The 22,231-nt window shown below is 36.3% G+C and overlaps 1 protein-coding gene across 6 annotated transcripts in view; it reads left to right on the top strand.

Annotated features, from left to right (window-relative positions):
- ARAP2 (ArfGAP with RhoGAP domain, ankyrin repeat and PH domain 2) overlaps positions 1–22,231 on the top strand; it is a 116,962-nt gene that overhangs the window by 13,832 nt on the left and 80,899 nt on the right. For all 6 annotated transcript variants that reach the window (XR_015772707.1, XM_088056695.1, XM_088056694.1 and 3 more), the window contains 6 exons: positions 178–257; positions 5,144–5,226; positions 6,004–6,360; positions 8,597–8,666; positions 14,423–14,543; positions 17,210–17,391. Coding sequence is in view for 5 of the 6 variants with exons in the window: in XM_088056695.1 (XP_087912821.1) it covers positions 178–257; positions 5,144–5,226; positions 6,004–6,360; positions 8,597–8,666; positions 14,423–14,543; positions 17,210–17,391 (893 nt within the window). In the remaining variant the exon portion in view is untranslated. The remainder of the gene's footprint in view (positions 1–177; positions 258–5,143; positions 5,227–6,003; positions 6,361–8,596; positions 8,667–14,422; positions 14,544–17,209; positions 17,392–22,231) is intronic.

The following is a 22,231-nucleotide window of genomic DNA, read 5'->3' as shown; positions in this document are numbered from 1 at the left end:
GTTCATTTAGAATTAGGACATACTTTCTTGTTCCTCAAAGTTTTTTCTGGGAAGGACAGAGAAATTGCAAGCTGAAAAATCTGTGTCCCTTGTTGATTTTATTATGACTTTAGTAGACCATTTGTGACTCACAGTAGAGCACTGACTGTTTTTATTTATTTATTTATTTACTTTAAGATACTTTCATGGAAGAAAAGCCACCCATTATCTCTCCATATGGGGAAACCTTTATTTGTGACAACGCTAAAGATACTAAAGTAAGTTGAGAAGCCTGAATATATATAGTCTGTCTTCACTTTAATCTTCATGCTAGGTATTTCATACTGGCTTTAATACTTTCTTTATTTTGTGCTTTTTTAGATGCCAATACTTTTTCTGTCTTTTTAGGTATATGCAAAGGGTTTGTGAGGACTAATGACTTTTGTGCATAATTGAGGTTAAGTTGTTGAAATTTGAAACTTAGAATTTACTAAGAAGGGTAAGAGTGTTTTTTTTCTCATCTGAGAATTGCAGATCAATTCTGGGCATCTCTGCACAGACTTTTGCATATCCTGTGAAAGCAGCTTGCACATTTTGTTAGGTGATATGATCGTTATATTTGGCCTTGCCCTTTTTCAGTTCCTGTACATGAAAGCTCTCAGGACTTCTTAGTTCTTGCATGATATTTTTCATGCATCTCCTAAACTTGCTGTGTACCCAGAAAGTCACTTTTCTTTTAGGATTCTATGAAGTGAACGTTTTTGTTGGGGTCAGTAGCTGATGATGTAAATGCCACAGATGACATGTGGACAGACATCTGAATCACGTGGAAGGAGATATGGGAGGTAAATTAGCTTAGTGAGGCATCTGCCAAATGCCATGAATTTACAGCTCCTTCGTCTCTCTCAGCGGGAAGTAGACCAGAAATTGTTGGTTCTGTGATTACACTTTTTCCAGCCAGTCTCAAGCCACAGAATTAAAGATAACAGAAAACTCTTCTCCTGGTCTTCAATATAAAGTTTCTTTTTTAAACTATTGTAAACTATTGACTAAATTAAAAACTACTCAAATGTATGTCTAGGGTTTTTCTTTCTCCCATTCTAATTTCTTAAGAATTGATCGATAAGAGTAAATGGTTCAAATTCCATCTTCTAATGAGAGTAGTTTTATAGGAATAAAAGTAATATCTTTTTGATAAATACTTCCTTTTGGAAGTATACTATGCCTTTTTTTTTTTTGTCGTTGACTTTTTCACACAGTACACATAAAATCCTACCTTGTCTTTCCTTCTTGTTCTTACTATGTGCATGCAAAGCTGACTTTTGAGTGTTAGCTTTCTTTCCTTGAATGCAGTGTCTTGTCTGTGCTAGTTATTGTTGTCTGTGCCAATGTCTTTAAAAATTCAAAATTTAACTTCTTTATAATTACTTCAGTGGTTTAAGCTGATTTTCTAAAAAACATTTCCTAGCCCTCTTGTCACTTCTTAGCATTATTCTGTGCATTTCATTGAAATGGTTGTTTATGAAAAAGCATACCCAGTAAGGTTGTCAGCACTCTTTCTTATCTTACAAAGGCACAAAGTACAAAAATACCATGCTGTTAAACTGAATCAGCTTCTTGAAACTAAATTGCTATTTTGCTGGTTGTAGAATCATGGTTAATGCAGTGTATTTTAACATCCTTTACCAGATCTGAAGATTTGGATTTTAATATCACTTTCATGTATGTGAACAGTTTCTTATATTATGTTTATTACATGCCTGTTGGAAACTTCGTAGCTGACTTTAGTTCCATTAGCACTTAATTTTGGACAAAGGTCATAAACAAGAACTATAAAACAAACATCTTGAGATACATTTCACCTTCATATTTTTTTCAGCACAAATATCCTAGGAAGAAATAAGACTATTTAGATAACACGGTGAAGTATTTGAGATTTTAGAGGTTGTTACTGCTGCTTCATGTTAAGTCATGAGAGTATAGTTTGTCCTTATAGAATAAGAGGTGTCAAGTTGTTACACTTACTGACTGAGATTTTTTCTAAGGGCTTGTATGTTAGCCATCACCCTTCTTTTTGTTTCATTGGTGTAAAGAAAAGGCTTCTCTAGGCTTTTATGAAGGGAGTGCCTGTAGAAATAGGTAATGAGTCACTACAGACTGGAAGGGGAATGAAGGTTATAAAAAAAATATGCCTTTGATTTGGGTCAGGAAGAAAGATAAATTGGAACAGAAACCTGAAGGGCAACCTGAAGAAGGAACTTGTTTTTTTTAATACTGATTTAAAAATAATGCAAAAATCCAAGTGTCTTCCAAATGTTTTATTGTTGTATCTAACTAAAAAAGTCAAGTATATTAGAAATCTTTCAGAGGAAGGCTGAATTCTAATGAGTTTAGGCCTCACGAGTGAAGTACTGGCTTTATTTCTTGCTGTAGACAGACTAAATTAAACATGCAATCTGAGCTTGGTAAATGGTGTGAGCTCCTGAGCATGATGTGGAAGGCTGGCCACATGGCAAGCTTTACCACTTGAACATGAGAAGCCTTAGTATTTTAAAAGGAGGAATTTATCTTCATGGACCTATTTCAAAGTTGTGTTGCCAGACCATGATTCAAGAATCAACCTGACAACTGTGTGACATTACCTTTAATAGACTTAGCTGGTATCTCCCAAGGAAGATGCCTCTCCTCAATGGCTTTGAATCTTCATTTAATGTAAGCTCAGTCCTGATACCCTTCGTGCAGTCTTTTAGTGTTCAGGCTTCCTGTCTTGCTGTTGAAATCAGAAAGACTACCTGTTAGAAAAAGCTAAAACCAGAAATGTATCTGAATTACTTTCTGATTAAAAGTAGAGGGTTTTTATACAGGCCTGAGAGTAGGCAATTCCATCTGGAATTCCTTCTATCTGGGATCCAGAAGCCATATTTCTTCCTTAAAAATAGGTGCTTCCTATGCATAAGAGCAGTATCTATGTAGAAGAAACATTTCCCTCTATAAATGTGTCTACATGAGAAAATGCTGCTGTCTTTGTATAATAACTCAGAGACTTGCAGGAGGTGGGGCTTTTGTCTTACATTGAGCCTGAGCATCTTGTAAGGTATTCATGTAAAGAGGACAGTGCAAATGCTTGGGTTTTAATTTATTTGAAATAGACTTCTGTGAGCAAATAGAACTTCCTTTACCCACAACCTGTCTTCATTTGTCAACTTTTACATTTTAAATTCTACTGACAAGAGAAATGCTTTTTTTAGTTGTTGCTTGGAAGTTACCTGGCTCGCTGAATTCACTTGCTCAGGTACTGAAGATTATGAAGTGAGCACAAGCAGGACATCATGCTGTTATTGTAGTGGGTCATGACAGTCAGGAAGAGGTCCTACCATGTAGCTTCAGGGGATATGGTTTGCAATTGTTTGCTCATAAACAAATGAAGATAAAGGATACTGATTATTTTTACTCTAAAGATGTTCCATGCACCATCTTAGACTATTGTGCAGAAGTGTGGCTATTTCCCCTTCATTGGGGAGATTCGAGGGAAAGGAAGTATTTGATAAGCAATGGATAGATTATTTTGCAATTTTCTATTTAATTTGTTTACAAGGTATACTGATGCTTTTTGCTTTTGTAGGGTTTGGTTGATTGGTATTATTGATGTGTGGGGGAGTTTGTGTTGGTGTTACTATGCTACAGCATAGTACTGTGATGTGGGGGGAGGTTATATTTTGGTGGATTTTTATTTTTATAATAGGTCTGGTTGGCAGAGGAAGACAAACAGTTCACCTAGGTTTATCCTAGCATCAGACTGTGTGATTTCTACATTTTTGCTGCACACTTCCTCTGCTTTGAACTGTCCTTTTTTTAGTCTTGCCTTTTTGTGTTGCCAAGGTATGGTCCTCAAGTACAAGATGCTGCTACTCAGGAAACAAATGGCAATGTTATAAAAGCCTATCCACTTTGTTTCTGCCATTGTTCAGCTTCATTACATACACATAAAAGCTTAAATGAGTTAATTAAAACACTTCTATCAGAAAGCATGAAGATGTTAGTTTTAGTTTTTTTCTTGTTTTTTTTTGAAGGAAGAAAGACATGTTGAAAAGCTTAATAGTGTGATATGATTGTTAGATTGTGTTTAGGAAGTGTGAAATGTAATGTTCATGAGCAGTGTTAACCTTGACATTTTGTGCACTGTGAGCAGTTTATGATAAAGATTTCTAAGCAAAAGTTAATAGATGAGCCTTTTAGGAAGAAGATCTTGGCAAAAAAAAACCCCAAAACAACAAGATACATTCAGTATGGCTGAGTACAGTGTTGCTTCAGGATTTTGAATTTGCCATTATTTTATGTTTAGTGTTCTATGAAGGATGTACATTTATTCCAAGAAGAAATACTGTTATGAAAGAGAGGCTAGCAGTCGCAAATCATAAATGGTACTTTAACTGCATGTAACGTGTGGCTTTTGAGCTTAAAAACTCTTCAGTTATTGTGGTTTAACCCCAGCTGGTAACTAGAACACAGCTGCTTGCTCACTCCCACTGCAGTGAGGAGAACTGGAAAACAAGTAACCTCTTAGATGGTGGAATAAGACCAGTTTAATAATTGCAACAAAGCAAAATACAATAATAATACTAATACTGATAGTAACTCTAGTGGAAAGGAGAGAGCATGATGCTCTGTGGTATTGAACATCCCTTTGGCCAGTTTGGGTCAGCTGTCCTGGCCATGCACCCTCCTGTGCATGTGCTCGCTGGCAGAGCATGGGAAACTAAAAAGTCCTTGACTTAGAGTAAGTTGTACCCAGCAACATCAGTGTGTTATCAACATTATTCTCATTCTCAAATGCAAAACAGTACCAGCTGCTGGGAAGAAAATTAACTCTATCCCTGCCAAAACCAGGGTGTCAGTGATGCCTTGAGAAAAGTCAGAGGAGTAGTATTTCTATACACTGAATTTCTTTATCTGATTTATTTGTATCATTTGTTTTGGGCCATGCTTAAGTGTTGAAAATAACATTGCTTAAAATACAAAAATCATCTTTCAACTTCATGTTTGAAAATGTGGGAAAGAACAGCTTTTCTAGTTAGGCTCTTTGTGTGTGATTTATATCTACAGTAATTTAAATATCACTTACTCCTTCAGTACAAATGTTAGTTACAATATATTTCTTTTCTAGGAACTTCATGGAGATGAATTCCTGGCTTGTGAAAATAAATTGCATTTAGGAAAGAATGAAGAATATTCTTCCAAGAATCTATGGTATTAAATAAGAAGTACTGAGAAAGTCAAATTGTAAAGAAGAAAATGTTATTTACTGATGTCACAGATGGATCTCTAGCTCTGAGGGCACAGCCATGACTATATATCTTTTCTTCTATTAGAGGTTTTACTCCATCCTATATGAGGCAAATCTGGGCACTGTGGCTCTTCTGAGACTGTTTAAACCAGCTTTCAGAATATCTTGTGGATTTGGAGAGTATCCATATTTTCCCTAGTCAGAATAAGGGAGACCAAGTTCTATTTTTGTATGTCTCATAGCTAACTGTATCTGAATGCTCTCATAATTTAGGTTGTCATTAGAAAAAAAGCAACCAAACAAAGACAAAACTAAAACACATTCACCACTCCTGTCATGAGACAGTGGCCAGTTTGAAGAAGTAGGAGCTAATATGCTTCTTAGTTATTCAGTCTGCACCAGGCTCCTGTTGGGGTGGGAGAGGGAAAAGAGGTGACATTGCAAGTCAACAAGTGTTCAAAACAGCAAAGCTAGTTTTCTGAGGAAGGAGATTTTAATTTTAAATTTCTGTTCAGGCTTCCAAAGGAGTGTTATTTTGGTACTGTTCCTGTAGAATGGAGAAAGTAGGATTCAGGATGGTCATAGTTGTAAGGTAGATTGTGTTTAGCATGTCTGTGGTAATCACATGTGATTATACAAGTTATGAACATATTGTACAAGTATTTGTTCTAATTGCTAATTTCATGTATTTGTGCATTGTAGTAATAAATTTTAAGAGAAAATTCTCTTTGTCTTTACAGTTACTGTAATAATCAGAAGGAGAAGACAAAAGAATTTGCAAAAAATGAATTCTTGTCTCAGAAAGACCCACCATTAACACCAGAAGAATCTGAAAGTGAATCTGTATATTCTATTGTGGAACAACATTCTTTATCATTAAAGAAAAAGAAAAATAAAACCAAAACACACTCAGCATCATGCAGTAAGATACAAAGTGGAAACTCTGATCGCTTGGCCAGTGAACAAATGAATTTTTGGCAATTTGGTGAAGATAGAACTTTGATTGGAAATGAATCGATAACACCATATGCTTGCTTTTACGGACCATCAGTAAAGAAGGTTAAAGCAGGATGGCTGGATAAATTATCCCCTCAAGGGTATGGTATTTGCAGTGGGTATTGTGTAATCATGACAATGTATGTTTGCATGAAAGATAGTAAGTTTGTATTTAGTGACTGCTTAATATTCGTAGTGGAAGGGGAATTGTTTTCATTGAAAGAGCATCAAGCTTCCGTGAATTTAAATGTTTTTAGTGATGTTACCTATCCTAAAGTTTCTTTAGGAGATGCTCTCAGGAAAAATATTTTTCTTAAAATTGTTGATCACCACTCATGAGCTATAGTGGGAAAATACAGGATGAATTTGTACCAGTATTTCCAGTTGCTACATTTTTGCTCATTTTTTGTGGGCCACAAAGTAAGTGAGAACAAACTCTGATTCTGAAATACTACTTTACTAATTTGATCATGGATTATACTTAATGATTGGTGTGACTGGAGGCCCTGTTGCTTTCTGTCTGTGTTACTTGAGCTGTGAGCTTAGAATTCACCTGGGGTGAATTCCTTCTAGTTAAATTTATTTTTGTATCTAAAATTTGATGTGAGAAATCTCAACTCAAGTCTTAATATTCCAAATAATGAAGAGAAGGGACCACAATAGAAAATGAATTCTCTCTGTCACATTTGGAAGTTAGATGACAGCAACAGATGACAACAACAAATCTTAATTTCTGTTATAGGTTTTTTGTTTTATTTTAACTGATCTTAAACTCCAGTTATCGTTAAACTGTTTTTCTTTCTTTCATTCTTTTTTTTTTTTCACAGAATTATTAGGGTACTGACTTCTTGGAGAGCTGCAGTTGCTTGTAACTTTTGTTTTATTTTACTTACAGGATTTTTTTTTTAAACAACACTTTTGCCAGTTAGCTAGCAGAGTGATGAAAAGTATAGTTCTTGATTCCAGCTGGCTTGTCTTGCTCTATTTGAAGGAATAGAGTTGAGAACAAGCTATGAAAACTTCAAGAAAGTGTGCAGTGTGAGAATTATTTGGAAAAGATAATGAGTTAACCACAAAATTAGTAGTGCTTAGTACGGAGTAGAACAGTTGCACTGTCATGAGCCTTGATCCAGTGACACTCCAGAGCTGTATTTCAAGGACTTTTTCTCAGGGGTGATTCAGTGTTTGATACATTTTTATTTCTTTTTCTTACAATACCATTTCTCAAACATCTGAAGAATTAAAAAAACCCAACCAAATTTAGAAAAGGATTTGTTTTTTCAAACTATTGAAACTCTTGTCATATTTTTTCACTTCCCACCAACAGAGTATTTCATTCTGTTCTACACCTCCCATTCTTTTAATAAAGCTCCAGTTTACACCCAGCGATTTGTGACTCCTTGGGAAAAAAATATATACTGTTTCCTTAAATTGCTACAAATCATGCCATGAAAGTATGGCGTCTCTTTTTTTAGTTAATTCTCTAGAAATTGTATGGCCATTCAGTTTGCTCACATTGTGTGTGGAGCTTAGGTTCACTCACCCCTGTGTAATCTTGAAGTTTATTGACATTTTAATGCAAAATAAATGGTACATTGACCTTTCCAGGTTATGAAAAATGATGATTTATTGTAGTCATATAATTCAAGTTAATTAAGCCTGAGCTGCTATTTGATTAAAGTTTTTATAAGCTATCGCAGTCTACTAATCCTAAAGCAGAGCACTCAGTTAAAAGGAAAGGAAATAATGTTGGGAAAAGATATTACTGGGGTCTTGTTCTTGCTTAATTAACATGTTTAATAGATTTTAGAACTGAGACATTTATAGATGATAACTAACAAGTTGTCAACATTTTTAATGAGTGTAATGGACTACTTCAGGTTGATGTAAAAATATATTTTTAGAAGGTCTTTATGGGGCTTGAGTTAATGGTGCACTAGAAGTTTCTCATTAATGGTGTCCAGTAGATAACACACATTGAAAATAAAATTTCATGTTGTACTTGTTGGGAGATGAGGTGTGCTGCTATTGATTCATTGGCCAGAAAACAGAGTCTTGGGGAGATATGTTGACATTGAATGACTGGAGGTACCAAAGCCTGTGAACAGAGATGTCCCTGTCGTAAGCATGACAGTGAGATGGTCATTTGATATTCTCAGCTTTCATTTTTGGAAAGTATCTTAATAGAGCTTGTAGCACTTAAAGTAATGTTCTATGTTCATAATATTCATTTGAACAAAAAGGTAAACAAGACTTGACCTTTCCATAAGTTGTGATTGAGACATTCTTAAAACCAGTGTTAGCTGTACATTAATTTTGTTAATTTTTGGTTCACAGCAAACGTGTGTTTCAGAAGCGCTGGGTCAAATTTGATGGAGAGAGCATTTCTTATTACAACAATGAAAAGGTAAGGGATATGTTTTGGCCATATTTGGACTTGGAACAAAATGCATCTGTGTAATACAGAAGGTACTATAAAGAATTTATTGAATAATTACAAATGAATATGCATCTTAAGTTAATTTTCAATTATAAAATACTAGAGTGAGATGTAATTAAATATTTTAGGGTGTCCTTGTCTTCATGTATTGTTCGTCCTTTCGTTTCCTAGAAGGGCTTGTATTACCTTTCCAGGGGGATATCCTCAGATATTTTTTTTTTTAATTTAGTGAGACACTGACACTGCTGTCTTCAGAACAGAACAGGATCATACTAAACACTTTTGAGAGATGTTCTTTTGATGGTTTTTGCAAAGTGTCTTGTCATGGGAACCTAGCATGCTGGAGATTGTCAGAGAGAAATTAAAAAGTAGCATGGAAGACCATTAAAAAAACCCCCAACCCAAACCTATATGCTTGTTGACTCTTTGATTAAAAATGTCTTTTTCCTGTTTATCTTCTCTGAATAATCTCATGTCATGGAACCAGGTTAGGTTTGAATGGGAGTGTTCAAAAACAGCGCAGTACTACAGTGTACATGGCTGTTTTTGTTTCGGTACCTGAGGATTGAATCTTGCTGAAACATTTGCAGAGTCATGAGCTGCTTTGATTAAAGTAATTCACTTCTTATATGTGATACAAAAATGCATTTTTAAATCATGGTTTTCAACAAAGCTTATATTCCTTGTAATTCTCTTGTAATTCCATGTAATTACCTTTCAGAGCACTACAAAATTTATTTACTTTTTTTGCTCTGTGGTTTACTAATTAATTTTTCCTCTTGGAGGTAGTGAAGACCTTCTTAGACTTAAAAGTGATAGATGACTGTAAGATCTACATGTTAAGGGAAGTTGAAGTTCCCTTCCATATGCATATGTGTTATTTTAAATGCTGTAAATAATTTCCTGTTGAAGATGCATATTACATTAGGAAGAAAATACAGTTTTAGGTAAAAGTTCTGAAATAGTATGTTGATTGGTGGTAAGAGACCTATAGATGCCTTATGATGGGGTGGGGATGTAAGATCTGAAGTAGGATGAGACTTAATTTTCTGAGGGGCTGGGGAACAAAGAACAAGATCAAAAATTATTTACATTTATACTGTGCCTAATGATTACAAACTTGAAACAATTGTTTTAACTTTCTTTGCTTCACTTTCAGTAGAAGACATGATTTTGTAAGTGAAGTGAACAATAGAATAAGGAGAATAACGTTTGGATTGTGGTGACAAAAAATGGTACCCCTTTGCAGAATTGATCCCATGGCTTCAGAGGAGCAGAAAAGCAGGGTTGATAATTAAGAAAGACTTGAAAAAATACAGCAGTGGGATGTTCCTAACACTATCTGTAGCATAATTAGGGAAAGAAATGCTAATATAGAATTTAAAGTCTTGTATCTGCACTGGGAATTTATTTTTATTTTTTTCTTCTTTTTAAAAATCACTAAAAATGTTACTTGGAGGTCAGTTATGCTAGAATAGCACTTTTTATGCATCTGTTTGTCATAAGAGATTCCAAAAGTCTTCCCTTCTGCTGAAATGAATGTTTAGTGTGTCACGGGATGCATAGTAAGCTACCAGCTCTGCATCCTCTATTTAAAAGGTCTGTGTGGTAGGTTAGACTATCAGCAGCTTGGCAGACACCTGTATTTAAGCCTCTTTGCCTTGCTTTTCCTGGAATCTGAGTCCAAGCGTCACTCTGGGTATTGAAGATGCTGCTTGTTCTCTGTGTATACTGTTTGACCAAATCTGGGCGTCTGACTTGTTAACTTGTTGAGTCACATATGTGATGAAATGTTATATCTGTGAACTGCAAGGCCTGAAGCAGATTCTGGGAAATGAGGATTTGGTGAAACTTAAATTAGCTTGCAGGTAGGAGGAAAATACAGTTGGGTACCAGTATTTCTTAGTGCCCAGTGGGATTGTGCTGAATGAGCAGCGGTGTCACTCAGGAAAATGAGTTTTTGTGCTGTGGTCTCTGTTGGATCACTGTCTCCACACCTACAGGTGTTTGTATTTCATGTGAGATAGATACCAGCATTTTCCTGCTGTAGCTTGTGTGTTGTTACCTTGACATTATTTGCAGACCTATCAAGACCTGCATGCAGCCTGAGCACCTTGCATGTCCCCCTTCCTACCTACATGGCTGGCCACTTATATATTTAAGTGGGAAAGTTGTTGTTTTAATTTTAGAACTTCATGGCAAGTTCTGTCTGTTCTAATCTGTGTTTGGCTTAGGATGTTCCTACACAGACAGGCATGTTATAAAGAAACTATACTTTTGATTTCATGTATCAATTAAAAGTAGTTCTCAGAAGGAAATCAATTCATGCTTGATATTTTTCTTCGTACTACAAGCAGAGAAGGTTAGGCTCAGTGGAATGGAACTGTTTATTTTACCCAGAAACACTACCAATATTAAATAGTTCTATTTGTCATTCAAATTAGGAACTAGAGAGAAGTGAGGTTCTCAAGAAGGGGAAGTGTACTACATGGCTAATGATGAGTGAAATAACTGGGGACTATAGAGGGAAGACACAGAGAATATGTGAAACATTCCTGGAAGTGCCCTTATGAATGCTTTGAATGATTTAAACACCAATTTTATAAATCTTTCTCTAACCCTGTTTTAGTTGTGTACATCACTTCTACATGATAGAGATCTCTTCTTTGTATCTGCATACATGAAAAAAAGTTTCAGTTTTTAATGAACAGCATCTGACCTAGGGAAGGTTTTGGGTTGAATCTGTGTTGCTCTCATTTCTTCTGTGTTTCTAATCCTGAGAAAGCTGATGTAATCAGATCAACATCCCATGTGGCTTTGTCTCAACAGAGTGTGGTTAACTGAAGAGGTGAAGGTAGAATTTGAGATTTTTTTTCAGCTACCCTATATGCACAAGTTTTGTTTCAAATTTCTTTCTACTTTTGGCAGAGCTGTGGTGTTTTACCATGCACTTTATAGTAAGACAAAGATTGCTGGTTATGTTGAAAGTTTTTATTTAAAACAGCTTAGCATCCCTGATAAATCTATTAGTGACTTAGGAAAAATATTTCACTCTTCAAGTGGAAAACTTCATTATTTTGTTGTGTCACGATACAAGTTACAAAGAAAAGAATTTGCTGCAAAACAAGTGAATCGCTGTCATTCTTGAAATAGGTCATACTTAACCTGTTGTCAAAGTAGTCCAAAACGGTATTTTCCAGGATCCATTAGCTCATCTCTGAATCACAACCGTCAAGGAGTGACATAGGGCTTTATTTGAAGATAAAATTTCTGTTGAACCAGCTGATATAAAAAAAAACCCCACCCAAACAGTTTGCTTTCCCTGCTAGAAAATGTTTTGTCAGAGAATTCTTAGCAGCTCTAAAACTAGTTTACACCACTCAGTAACAGAATAAATTGGCTATGTTTGTTTGGCTTTGTTTTCTATATTCTTAAATAATTCACCTAATTTATAGTCTGGAGTATTTCAAAGAGAGAGATATTGTGTCTTGATCTACAAGAGCTTTTTAACAGGCATTATTTTTGCACATGAAAGGAAAACTGCTACACAGGAAAGATAGATTGATAAATTATTATTGTTTAAACTGTATTTGAAAATATGTATGCCTTGGAGAACAAACCTTTAAAAAGGATGATGGATGATTGTTTAAATAACAAAGCAAAACTATGCTCAGCTTAAAAGGAAATCGGCTTTTTTTTTTTGAGCAAATGAAATAAAATAGTTGTAACTTGTAGCAGTCTGTTATTCTCTTGCAGTAGTACCAAATACAGCCAGTAGATGCCTGCAAACACCGTAGCATACTTATAAATGAACACCTACAGAACTGTATATGTAAAAATTTTGTTTTACCATTGAAGGATCAGTAGTTAACTTTATATTCAACCTCATTTGAAAATATGTTTTTAACATATTTTAACAAATACAGCCATAATGAAAATAGCGATGCAATTCTATAAATTCAGTGGTCATTCTGTTTATTCCTTGTGTGTAACTATAGTAACATGCTTGCTTCTGCTGTATTACAATATTTCTATTTATTTATCTGCTAAACTGCCTTCACTGACATGTATTAGTACCTCCAAGTGAAACAACATTAGTATATTAAACTCAGTAAATAAAAAAATGATCCAGTATATCCTTCCTGCTTCACATTCACAATCTTCCTCGAGTGCTTGTATGAAGTCTGTTATGATAATTTATACTTTGTGAGGGAAGTTATTATGGCACAATTTCTTTATGGGGAGCTAACTCTTGGACTATTACTGTGTCTGAATCATAAATTTTATCAGTATGTCTGAGTTGTCTTGGTCAGAAAATGAATTGATAAAAGCATAGTGGAGACAAGAACAGCATTAACTCAGGAATCCAGAAATAATGCAGATGGATTTCTGAAGTGCACGTCTGCTTCAGCTTTTCTTCCTGCCAACCCCCACCCCAAGCCCTTGGGTTAATTATGTTAAAAGGTGAGCTCCTTGAAAGAAGTACTTGTGGCAGTTATTTTTTCCTATCTTGCATTTGTGTTCTATTTAGTTGTCCTAATACCTAGTTAGAAATTTAAACATATTGGGAAAATCTGCTGACCCCAAATTATTGTGGTTTAACCTCAGCCAGCAACCATGCCCCACACCCAGTCACTCATCCCCCAGTCAGGATGGAGAGAAGAATCAGAAGAATAAACAGGAGAACTTGTGGGTTGAGATAGAGACACTTTAGGAAGTAAAGCAAAAGCTGTGCACAAGCAGACCTAGGAATTTATCCAGCACTTCTCATGGGCTGGCAGGTGTTTGGCCATCCCCAGGAGAGCAGGGGATGCATAATGGTTACTTGAGAAGACAAACTCCATCACTGTGAATATCCCCCAGCTTTACATTCCTGATGCCACATGGTATGGATATCCCTCAGGTCTGCGGGGGTCAGCTGTCCAGGCTGTATCACCTCCCATCTTCTTGTGCACCCCCAGCCTCCTCAGGGGTGTGATGGGGTGAGGAGCAGAAAAGGCTTTGGCTCTGTGTTAGCACTGCTCAGCAGTAGCTGAAACATCCCTGTGTTCTATCATCAAACATAGCCCCAGACCGGCCACTGTGAGGGGAATTAACTGTATCCCAGCCAAAAACAGCACACACATATAGCAGAAAAACATGTACCTGATCCAAGCTAGAGCATTCTTGTTAGCACTGACAGGACACTGTATTTTTCCAGTGATGGGCGTCTTTGTGTTCAAACTTAGGGATAAAATCAATGAATTTACTTTTCTTACTGACTACCCACTGAAGTGGCAAGGTATGGGGGGAACAGAAAAACTGTTTGGAATGCTCTGCCTGGAGAAAGTATAATATTTCTCCCATGTCTGATTATATAATAAAAGTATAATAATTATATATTTTAATTTTTTTTTCTGTGAGATAGTAAATGTAATTTACTTTGGCATAAAATTGTAAATTAAGGTGTGATGTTTTGCAATATTAATGCCGTGAGAATTTATGAAGTTGAATCTCAAATATGCACAGTCTATCTCATCATGGGATTTTACTCTATTTTAGAAAGTAGTAGATGTGCATAGATCCAGAACAGTGAAGTTGATGATAGATTAGTAGTGAAGGGGTTCACTTATTCAAGTTATATTAAGTGCGGTGAACTTCCTGAACATCACGACAAATAGTATTTCATCAGAGAAATTTAAAGTTCATGAGAATTAAATATTTTGACTGCCTTTTTATTACAGGAAGTGTTCTCAAAAGGAATAATACTGCTCTCTGCAATAGCAACAGTAAGAGTTCATGGGGAGAATAAGTTTGAAGTTGTCACATCCCACAGGACTTTCGTTTTCCGTGTGGATAAAGAGGGTAAGTAGAAGATGTGTGTTTCTAAAAATTGCCAAAGAGCCGTGTAATCACTGTTGATAAATTCTGTTTGTGAAATATAACTTATTATGAGAGATATTTCTGGAATCCACATGGTTTAAGCTCATAAAGTGAAACTGGATAGAACTCTAAACTTTGTAAGAACAACAGAAATTGTTGGGCAGTGGCTTTTTCAAATATCAAAATGAGAAGACTTATTTTCCCAACTCTTCTGCCTCCTCCCCCATCCTTCCTGAAGATTAATTTGTCTGAACATTTCTCAAGTCTCACTAGCAGCTCTTACAGCCTGTATGCTCTCAGACAACTCTGAGTCACCACTTGATAAAAAATTGACAAAGAGACAATGAACGATGCCTGGGAAATGATGCTGCGATCAAAGGAAATACGTGGTTTGCTGTCCTATGCAGTATTTTCAGCCAGGTATTGATAGAGATTACAAATGTAAATTGTAGCAAGGAAGTTAGTATGCCTTCTAATTGAATGCTTTATCAACGTACAGCTGTAATATGTGGAATCAGTATCAGTGCATATATGATTTATTTATGGAAACAAACAAAAATGAATGCCTAGAAAAAAAGAGTTGTGCAATATGAATTTACAGCAGTACATGCTAGAGCCATTATAGCTAAGGGTCTCTCAGCATTTCCATTATCAAATCCTATTTTTATGGGTTATAGTTGGTTGTAAACATTTGCTGCAGGCTGTAACAGGAGTGCAGCATCAGTGAACAAATCCCTCTTATCAGGTTTGGCTCAAATAATTTCAGTCATTTTTATGCTCATAGGTTAGTTTAAAAGTATGTATTTCTTCATTATTTTCTCATTTCTCTTCCAAATTTATTTTTAATATTTTTTTTCATAAATTAGAATATAACCATCTTGGTGCAATACATTTTGAAGGGCAGCAATTTGTTTTGTGGACCTTTGCTTTGGATATTATAAAAATGTTAAAAACATGTACTGACTTATAGAATATATTCAGAGCAACCACTTCTTACACATGAAATTCCATTTTCATGTAGTATATAACCATCTTTGGACATAGTAACCTCTCTGTAAAGCTGTTCACTTAAGATTAGAAATGCTAATTGTATATGGAATTTGGCCATTACTGTATCCAGAACTGGCTGTTGTATTCCCAGTAAAGTATGTAAATAACCCTGCTTGATTTCTGTTATGTGCAAAAAATAAAACTGTTACTTGATACTATTCTGTAGATTTGTGGTTGGGAATTGTTCTGGGACTATTCAGAGGGTACTTAACTTCTTTCAGAGATTTTGAAATAGAGACTTTTTTATGTATTTTGAGATATCAGAAATTAGTCACTTTTGGATATATTTAAATATCTGGAGGGAAAAGTACTATATATAATGGTTTGGAAAGTTTCAGGGGCTTTTGGGGGCAAAATAAAAAAACAAACAAGGGATAGCAGTGAATTAGAGCATAACTTGCTCAGGTGCAGTGAGATTTTGTTTCACCAGAGTGAAATACCGTTGAAAAAAAACCACTTCCAGAGTAATTTGATGCCCTCAGCTATACTAAAGTACTTTGAAAAGATTACTGGAGTATTTCAAGCATATATGTATTTTAAAGCAAAATTTTTTACAGGAGCACTTGGATCACATACCCTCTGCTAATCTGTCAGGCTTCTGTCTTCCTTTTCTACAAAATATTTTATGATACCTAAATTTGTGTATTTGTTCCTTCATGCTGCACACATGCCATTTATGAAGTAAGCACATTATTATTTCAGTGATGATCCCTACAGTCTTCCACGCTCATTTTGCCAGCTTTATAAATACTGTGTGTGTAGAACTTCCAATCCTTCTCTTTCCCCCCTCTACTGGCCCCCCCACCCCCAATATATTTTGTGATCTGGCTCTTTCAGAGCAAACAGTTGAAATATTCATGATATTCCAATCACATAAGGCAAACCTAATTCATTTGGACTACTCAACATTAAAGTATATTGATCCTAGTCCAGTGAAATGTCTGAACATGGTGAATGAGACTGAGCGAAACTTTATTACTTCACCTCCTTGTATTCATGTATTTGTAAGATGTTACATTAATAATGCATGCAGAGATGCTCAAATATGCATTTTCTTAATTACTCAGTACCCTTGACAATATCAAGCTTAGCCACCACACCTTAATGGAATAGATTGTAAACTACCGAGTGTTTTTTCTTAAAAGCAGGGCCAAGCATGGAATAGCACTGTTTGCCTCTTTAGTGACAGATGATATTTAGGCTCCCTGGTTTCTGCTTACAAAACTGCTGTACTTCTTCCCCATTGATCTGGCTTACAGAAGGTTAACCTGTTCACTTGTCTGTTTCCTCAGTCTTCAAGCTATCTGGAATAAAGTATCTCAGAACTAGCAGTCATTATTTCAAGAATCTAGATCGTCAGCTTGTTTGGATTGGTTTGTGTTGATTGTTGGGTGTTAATTTGATGGCTGTCCTTCTAACACTTCCACTGATACAAATTCTCATTATTTTTATTTACACCTCCTCCTCAGCGTGGATGTTCTCTCTTATTTGGAATAGCTGTACTATTAACCAACATTGGGAAAACCAGTGTGTGAAGAAGAATGAGGCTGCTGCTTAACTAACTGTCTTTGACCAAAATTTTTTTTTTTCTTGTTTAGAAGAAAGAAATGACTGGGTTAATACAATACTCAATGCCTTGAAATTGCAGTCTGATAATAACTCTCAGTCTCGAACTTCTGTCACCCCTGAGAAAAGTGGGTATCTCGAGCTGAAAGGATACAAAACCAAGATCTTTATTCTACTTCAGGGGAGTACTGTATGGATCTGCAAAAATGAGCAGGTAAATTTTTCATGTGCTTTTTTGTGAATGAAAGCTTATAAAAATGGTTTAACTAGTGAGCTGGAAATTGATGGCTCTTTGTGAATAGGTGCATTTCAATATAAATGCATATCTCTTTATATGTAGTACTTTATTGCTGCAATTCTCAGAAGGCTTCACAAAGCTGGCAAAGAATCATTATGTCTGTCGTACAATAGAAAAAAGTGAATATATAGAGAGGTGAAGTGAAAAGCTCTGAGTGTCAAAACATGTTAGTGTCAGGGCTGGGATTAATTCACTCTTAAAATGTGGGCCATAAGCACTCAACTTAATCAGAAGGCTTATTTTGTGCACTGGTTTCAGTGTTTTATAATACACTGCCCTGGAAAGTGTGCTATACAGAAACACATTGAGGTATTTAACTGGTACTTCAGGGAAATGTTCAGAAATGATGCTCTTTTTGTTTCCAAGAATAGAGACTGGCCAGATTCTGTTGTGCGCTGTAATATTTTAAAAAATCCAGTATTAAAAAATGAAGTAGGCATATCTTTTCAACTTCCAAAATCTAGGGCTTTTAGTTTTGTTTTGGCCATGACTGTATAACGATACAAAGTGGAGCTCTCTAGAGTGCCATAGGCAGGGAATAAATGGGGATAGTTGGGTTCAGTGAATAATTGTGAACTAGCGGAAGAAAAATCTATTGCAAGACATTAAGTGGCAGGTGCTATTTCTTTGTGAGGCAATTGATTATCCTCAAGTAGCTGGAACCTGGGATGGCATTGGGAGAGGAGTTTTGACATGCTTGCCTTGTCCTGTTTCTTTCAAAACTGTGTACAGGCAAATGCCCATCTCTAAGGTGAATGGTCTCTCTTGGAGTGGGTCTCACTTCCTCTACTGTTATCCTTCTCTGTGTGCAATTATTTAGGTGTGCTTGACGGTCCATGTAATGCTTGAAATTAAATCTTACCATTCTTTCCCAGGGTATGGCAGGAAATTAGAGACTGAGAAGGACCTGTTTTTCTTTCTACTTACTGTTCTTCAAGGAAGTTTTACTTGCTAGGTACATTCTTTGATGTCAATCAACAACCAGCAAATCAAAAATGTTGTAATTGGGTTTGCATGGCAAACCTGAGGAGGGAGGACCAGCAGAGAAGAAGTGTCATGAACTGACTACAACCCCCCATTCCCCATCCCCCTTAAGGTGCTGAGTGGGGAGGAGGTAGAGAAAATCAGGAGTAAAGTTAAGGCCAGGAAGAAGGGACAGGTGGGGGAAAGGTATTTTAATATTTCAGTTTATTTCTCATTATCGTACTCTGGTTGGATCAGTAATATAAAATAAAGATTAAACTGGTTTGCCTGAGTCTGCTTTTCCTGTGACAGTAACTGGTGAGTAACCTCACCCTGTCCTTACCTCATCCCTCAATACTTCTGTCATATTTTCTCTCGCCTGTCCAGTTGTGGGAGGGGGAGAGTGATTGAGCAGCTTTGGTGGGCATCTAACATCCATCCAGCATCAACTCACCACGAACATGATAGAGTTTATGGATTTATGCTGTTCTGTAACTATAATAAAACTCCATAAATTATTTAGATATGTGTATTTGCTGTGTGTCATTTGAATTTAGGCCCACAGCATATCTTTTGCTGAATGAGCATCAAGGAGAGAAATTGGTCTTCATAGCTGAGCACAGTACTCTTCATATATACTGAAATCTTCAGGCCTGATTATTGTAATGAATAGGTGACCTGTCAGTTAGTATGTTTATTTAAATTAAGTTCACAGCTCATTATAAGGAGGACCAAAACCAAGCTGCAAACACCACACCTCCTTTCTGAGACCCTGTATTTCACTGAGGTGCTCTTGCATTTAGTAAAAATGAAGTTGACCGACTTCATAGTTGTTGCTTCTGAGACTCACACTGAGTGTACTCAATGTTACTCTTCTGTCATGGAATTTCCAGGTTTTTTATCTGTGAGGGTCCATGGAAATAATTTTCATCCATGAAAATCTTCATTTTGTGGATGTTCAGTGTTAACGAGCTGCTTCTACTTTCAGAACTATGCTTTTTGAATCTTATGCCCCTGAATATTTTTGAGTGGTCCTTGCTGATTTTCTGAGCTTTTTCATTGAGTAGCTAAGATATCCAGACTTGTGGAGGAATTTCTCCTCCCGAGTGAGAGGTCATTTGAAATTAGGTATGTCCGTCTTGAGAGTTGCAGTAACAGGCATCAAATTTTTGCTTTTTTCTTTCATTCTTGCTCTACTTGGATATAACTGTTGGGAGCATCTTTCTTGCCTTAAGTAGTGCTTTGAACTTCCTCTGTTGATACAGGGCACTCCCAGCTCTGCCCACTAGCTGAGTCAGTTTTTCTGAGTGTATGTTGAAACAAAACAGACCCATTTACTCTTGAAGGGTTCTTGATTGCTCTTTTCTGCATTTTAGAGTGCAGATTGTATGATTCAGATACTCTAAGACTGCTCCCCTCCCCATCACTTTCTGTTTTTACAGATTTTTTTTAAATGATTTTTTTGTGTGTTGGTTCTGTTACTTGTGCTGTTGTGTGGTAGGTTGTATTTGCTCTGCCCTTTCAGCATCATGCATTTCAGAATTGCTTTAGCTGATCATGAGAGCACATCCTTATACAGCCATTTTACAAGATATTTATTCCCTTCTACTACATTGATGCTCTGCAAAGATCACTGACTGCAGTGCAGCAGAAGGCAAACCAAAATCAAGCCCTGAAACAGAATGGTTCGATGTGCTGCCAGCCTGTTAACGCCTCCTGTGTGTATGAATATTGCAAACAATGGTGCAAAATCATCTTCTTCCCAAAACTTACTTACCTAACCCCCAGAAAATTCAAATGGTCCTAAGATATTTCTTTCCAGATTCTGTATTTGAACAATATCCTTTATTCATGCAGTTTCTGGATGTTTGTGAATCAGAAGAAATACCTTCTGTATTTAGGCTTTCAAAGTCTGCAATTTTTTGGCTACCTCTTGTGTTTTAATTTCAAGTGGAAAAGAGAATGATTTTTACTGCAGCACTGAAGAAAACCATCGCAATACAGCACAAAGCCTTTAGAGGGCGATGTTGAACTAAAAATCCTTCCCTGTCTTCAGTTTGCAGTTGAGCCAGTAATTATCAGGCAAATCTGTCCAGGGATGTCCTCAAATCCTGTTCATATTGGAATTCACATCCATACTAGACTCCCGGAGAGCCTTAGAGGGGTTTATTATAACTGCAGTGCTAAAAGACACCTATTTAGACTTCTTACAATGTTGAAATGAGATTGGATCGAGCTTACTCATTGATTTCTAATAAACTTGATAGAGGAGAGTCTGCTGTTACTTTAAAAAAAAAAAAATCTTCAGTGTTAAAAGTGGAGAAGATCCTAAGCCAAATGCCAAATCGTAACATAACCACCATGAACTTTGTGAAGTTCAGATTGAGATCAGAACATTATGTCTCAGGCCTCTTTCTAGTTAAAAAGTGATTGGTTTAGCTTGAACTTGTGGCAGTGATATAGTGCTAGTACAAAACCATCAATTTCTTTGACTCATGTAGTGTAGATTTCTTAAAGTTCCTCTTTTGAGCAAAAGTGAAAAGTAAATCGTACAGAATCAATTTGTTCAACCTGCAGCTTGCTGAAATTCCCATTTCTTTTTCAAAGTTTTTCGTGCTTAAATAAAAACATGTAATCTGGTAATTCATGGCAGTTCAAACATTGGCTTGAAATATCAGTCTGCAGTGGCAGTGGGAGTGACAACCTTCCCTCAGTTACCCTCAGAAGGGCTCTGACAAATGCTTATCTTGTCTGCCTTAGTATATCCCCTTTGTTAGGCTAAATTCAAGATTTACTGGTATCTAATGCCAGGGAGGGCCTAGGCGTCATAGTGTTTGTGCTAGGATTTGGCTTTGAAAAGAGAAATCAGGATCTTCTTGTTACTGCTTTGGGTCGTTAGATGTATTTACCTGGGATATTTTGAGGAAACTTTGCCACATATAAAGGTGAGGCACTGGTTTGGTTGTGTGCCATAATTGTGACATTATTCCTCCATGTCTGACTCCAAGTTAATGGTGACGAGTATTCTTTCCATTATGTATAAGCAATAGTATGCATTACTTACTAAAAACCTCTTCTTTCATTTTGGCACAATGTTCCTATTGATTTCAGAGGGTGTTTTGTTTTGTCAAAGACTGAAATGATCTGCCCTGTGGCATATGGAAATGTTTATTCATGTTGAATGAACCAGTAAGGGTGCCTAGTAATTTTAATTTCCTCTGTAATGCTAATGGTGCATTTAAAGCAAAACTGGACAACACCAAAGGATGTATTATGAGAAAGGGTATTAAATATGGAGAAAATGGCAAAGGGTGGGATAATGTAGAGAACTGATACAAGGATAGCTGAAAGGACAAGCCAAAGCTGATGCTTGATATTGGCATCTTGAAAGGAAGTCATGTGAATGTCAGTGGAAGGAAGCAGAAGGGATGTGTGCATTAATCTCTGTCTGTATAAGAGCAGAGGTATGTTCTTTGTTAAGAAACGCAGGCTTAAAGGGGAGTGTTTTTGAGCAACATGATCTAGTGAAAGATACCCCTGTTGGATACATGTTTCAGGGGGATTGGATTAGAAGATTATTAGAGGTCCCCTCTAACCCTAACCATTCTGTGATACTGTGAAACACAGTGCCAGAGACATTGTGGTTGGGATTAAGGGGCAGACTTGGAAGTCTTTTAGGGCAGTCTTTGGTATATATGGGAATTTACAATGATACTCTGCAAAGGGGATTGTTCATTAGGAAATGTTCTGGTTTAACCTGGAGAAAATGGAATCCTGATTAATAATCAAGAAC

This window comes from Pseudopodoces humilis, chromosome 6 (assembly GCF_049639895.1).
Source record: "Pseudopodoces humilis isolate 2021_Gansu_Grassland_sample_001 chromosome 6, ASM4963989v1, whole genome shotgun sequence".
Classification (NCBI taxonomy): domain Eukaryota; kingdom Metazoa; phylum Chordata; class Aves; order Passeriformes; family Paridae; genus Pseudopodoces; species Pseudopodoces humilis.
Note: the sequence above shows the minus strand (reverse complement) of the source record. Positions and strands in the feature narration are given on the sequence as shown.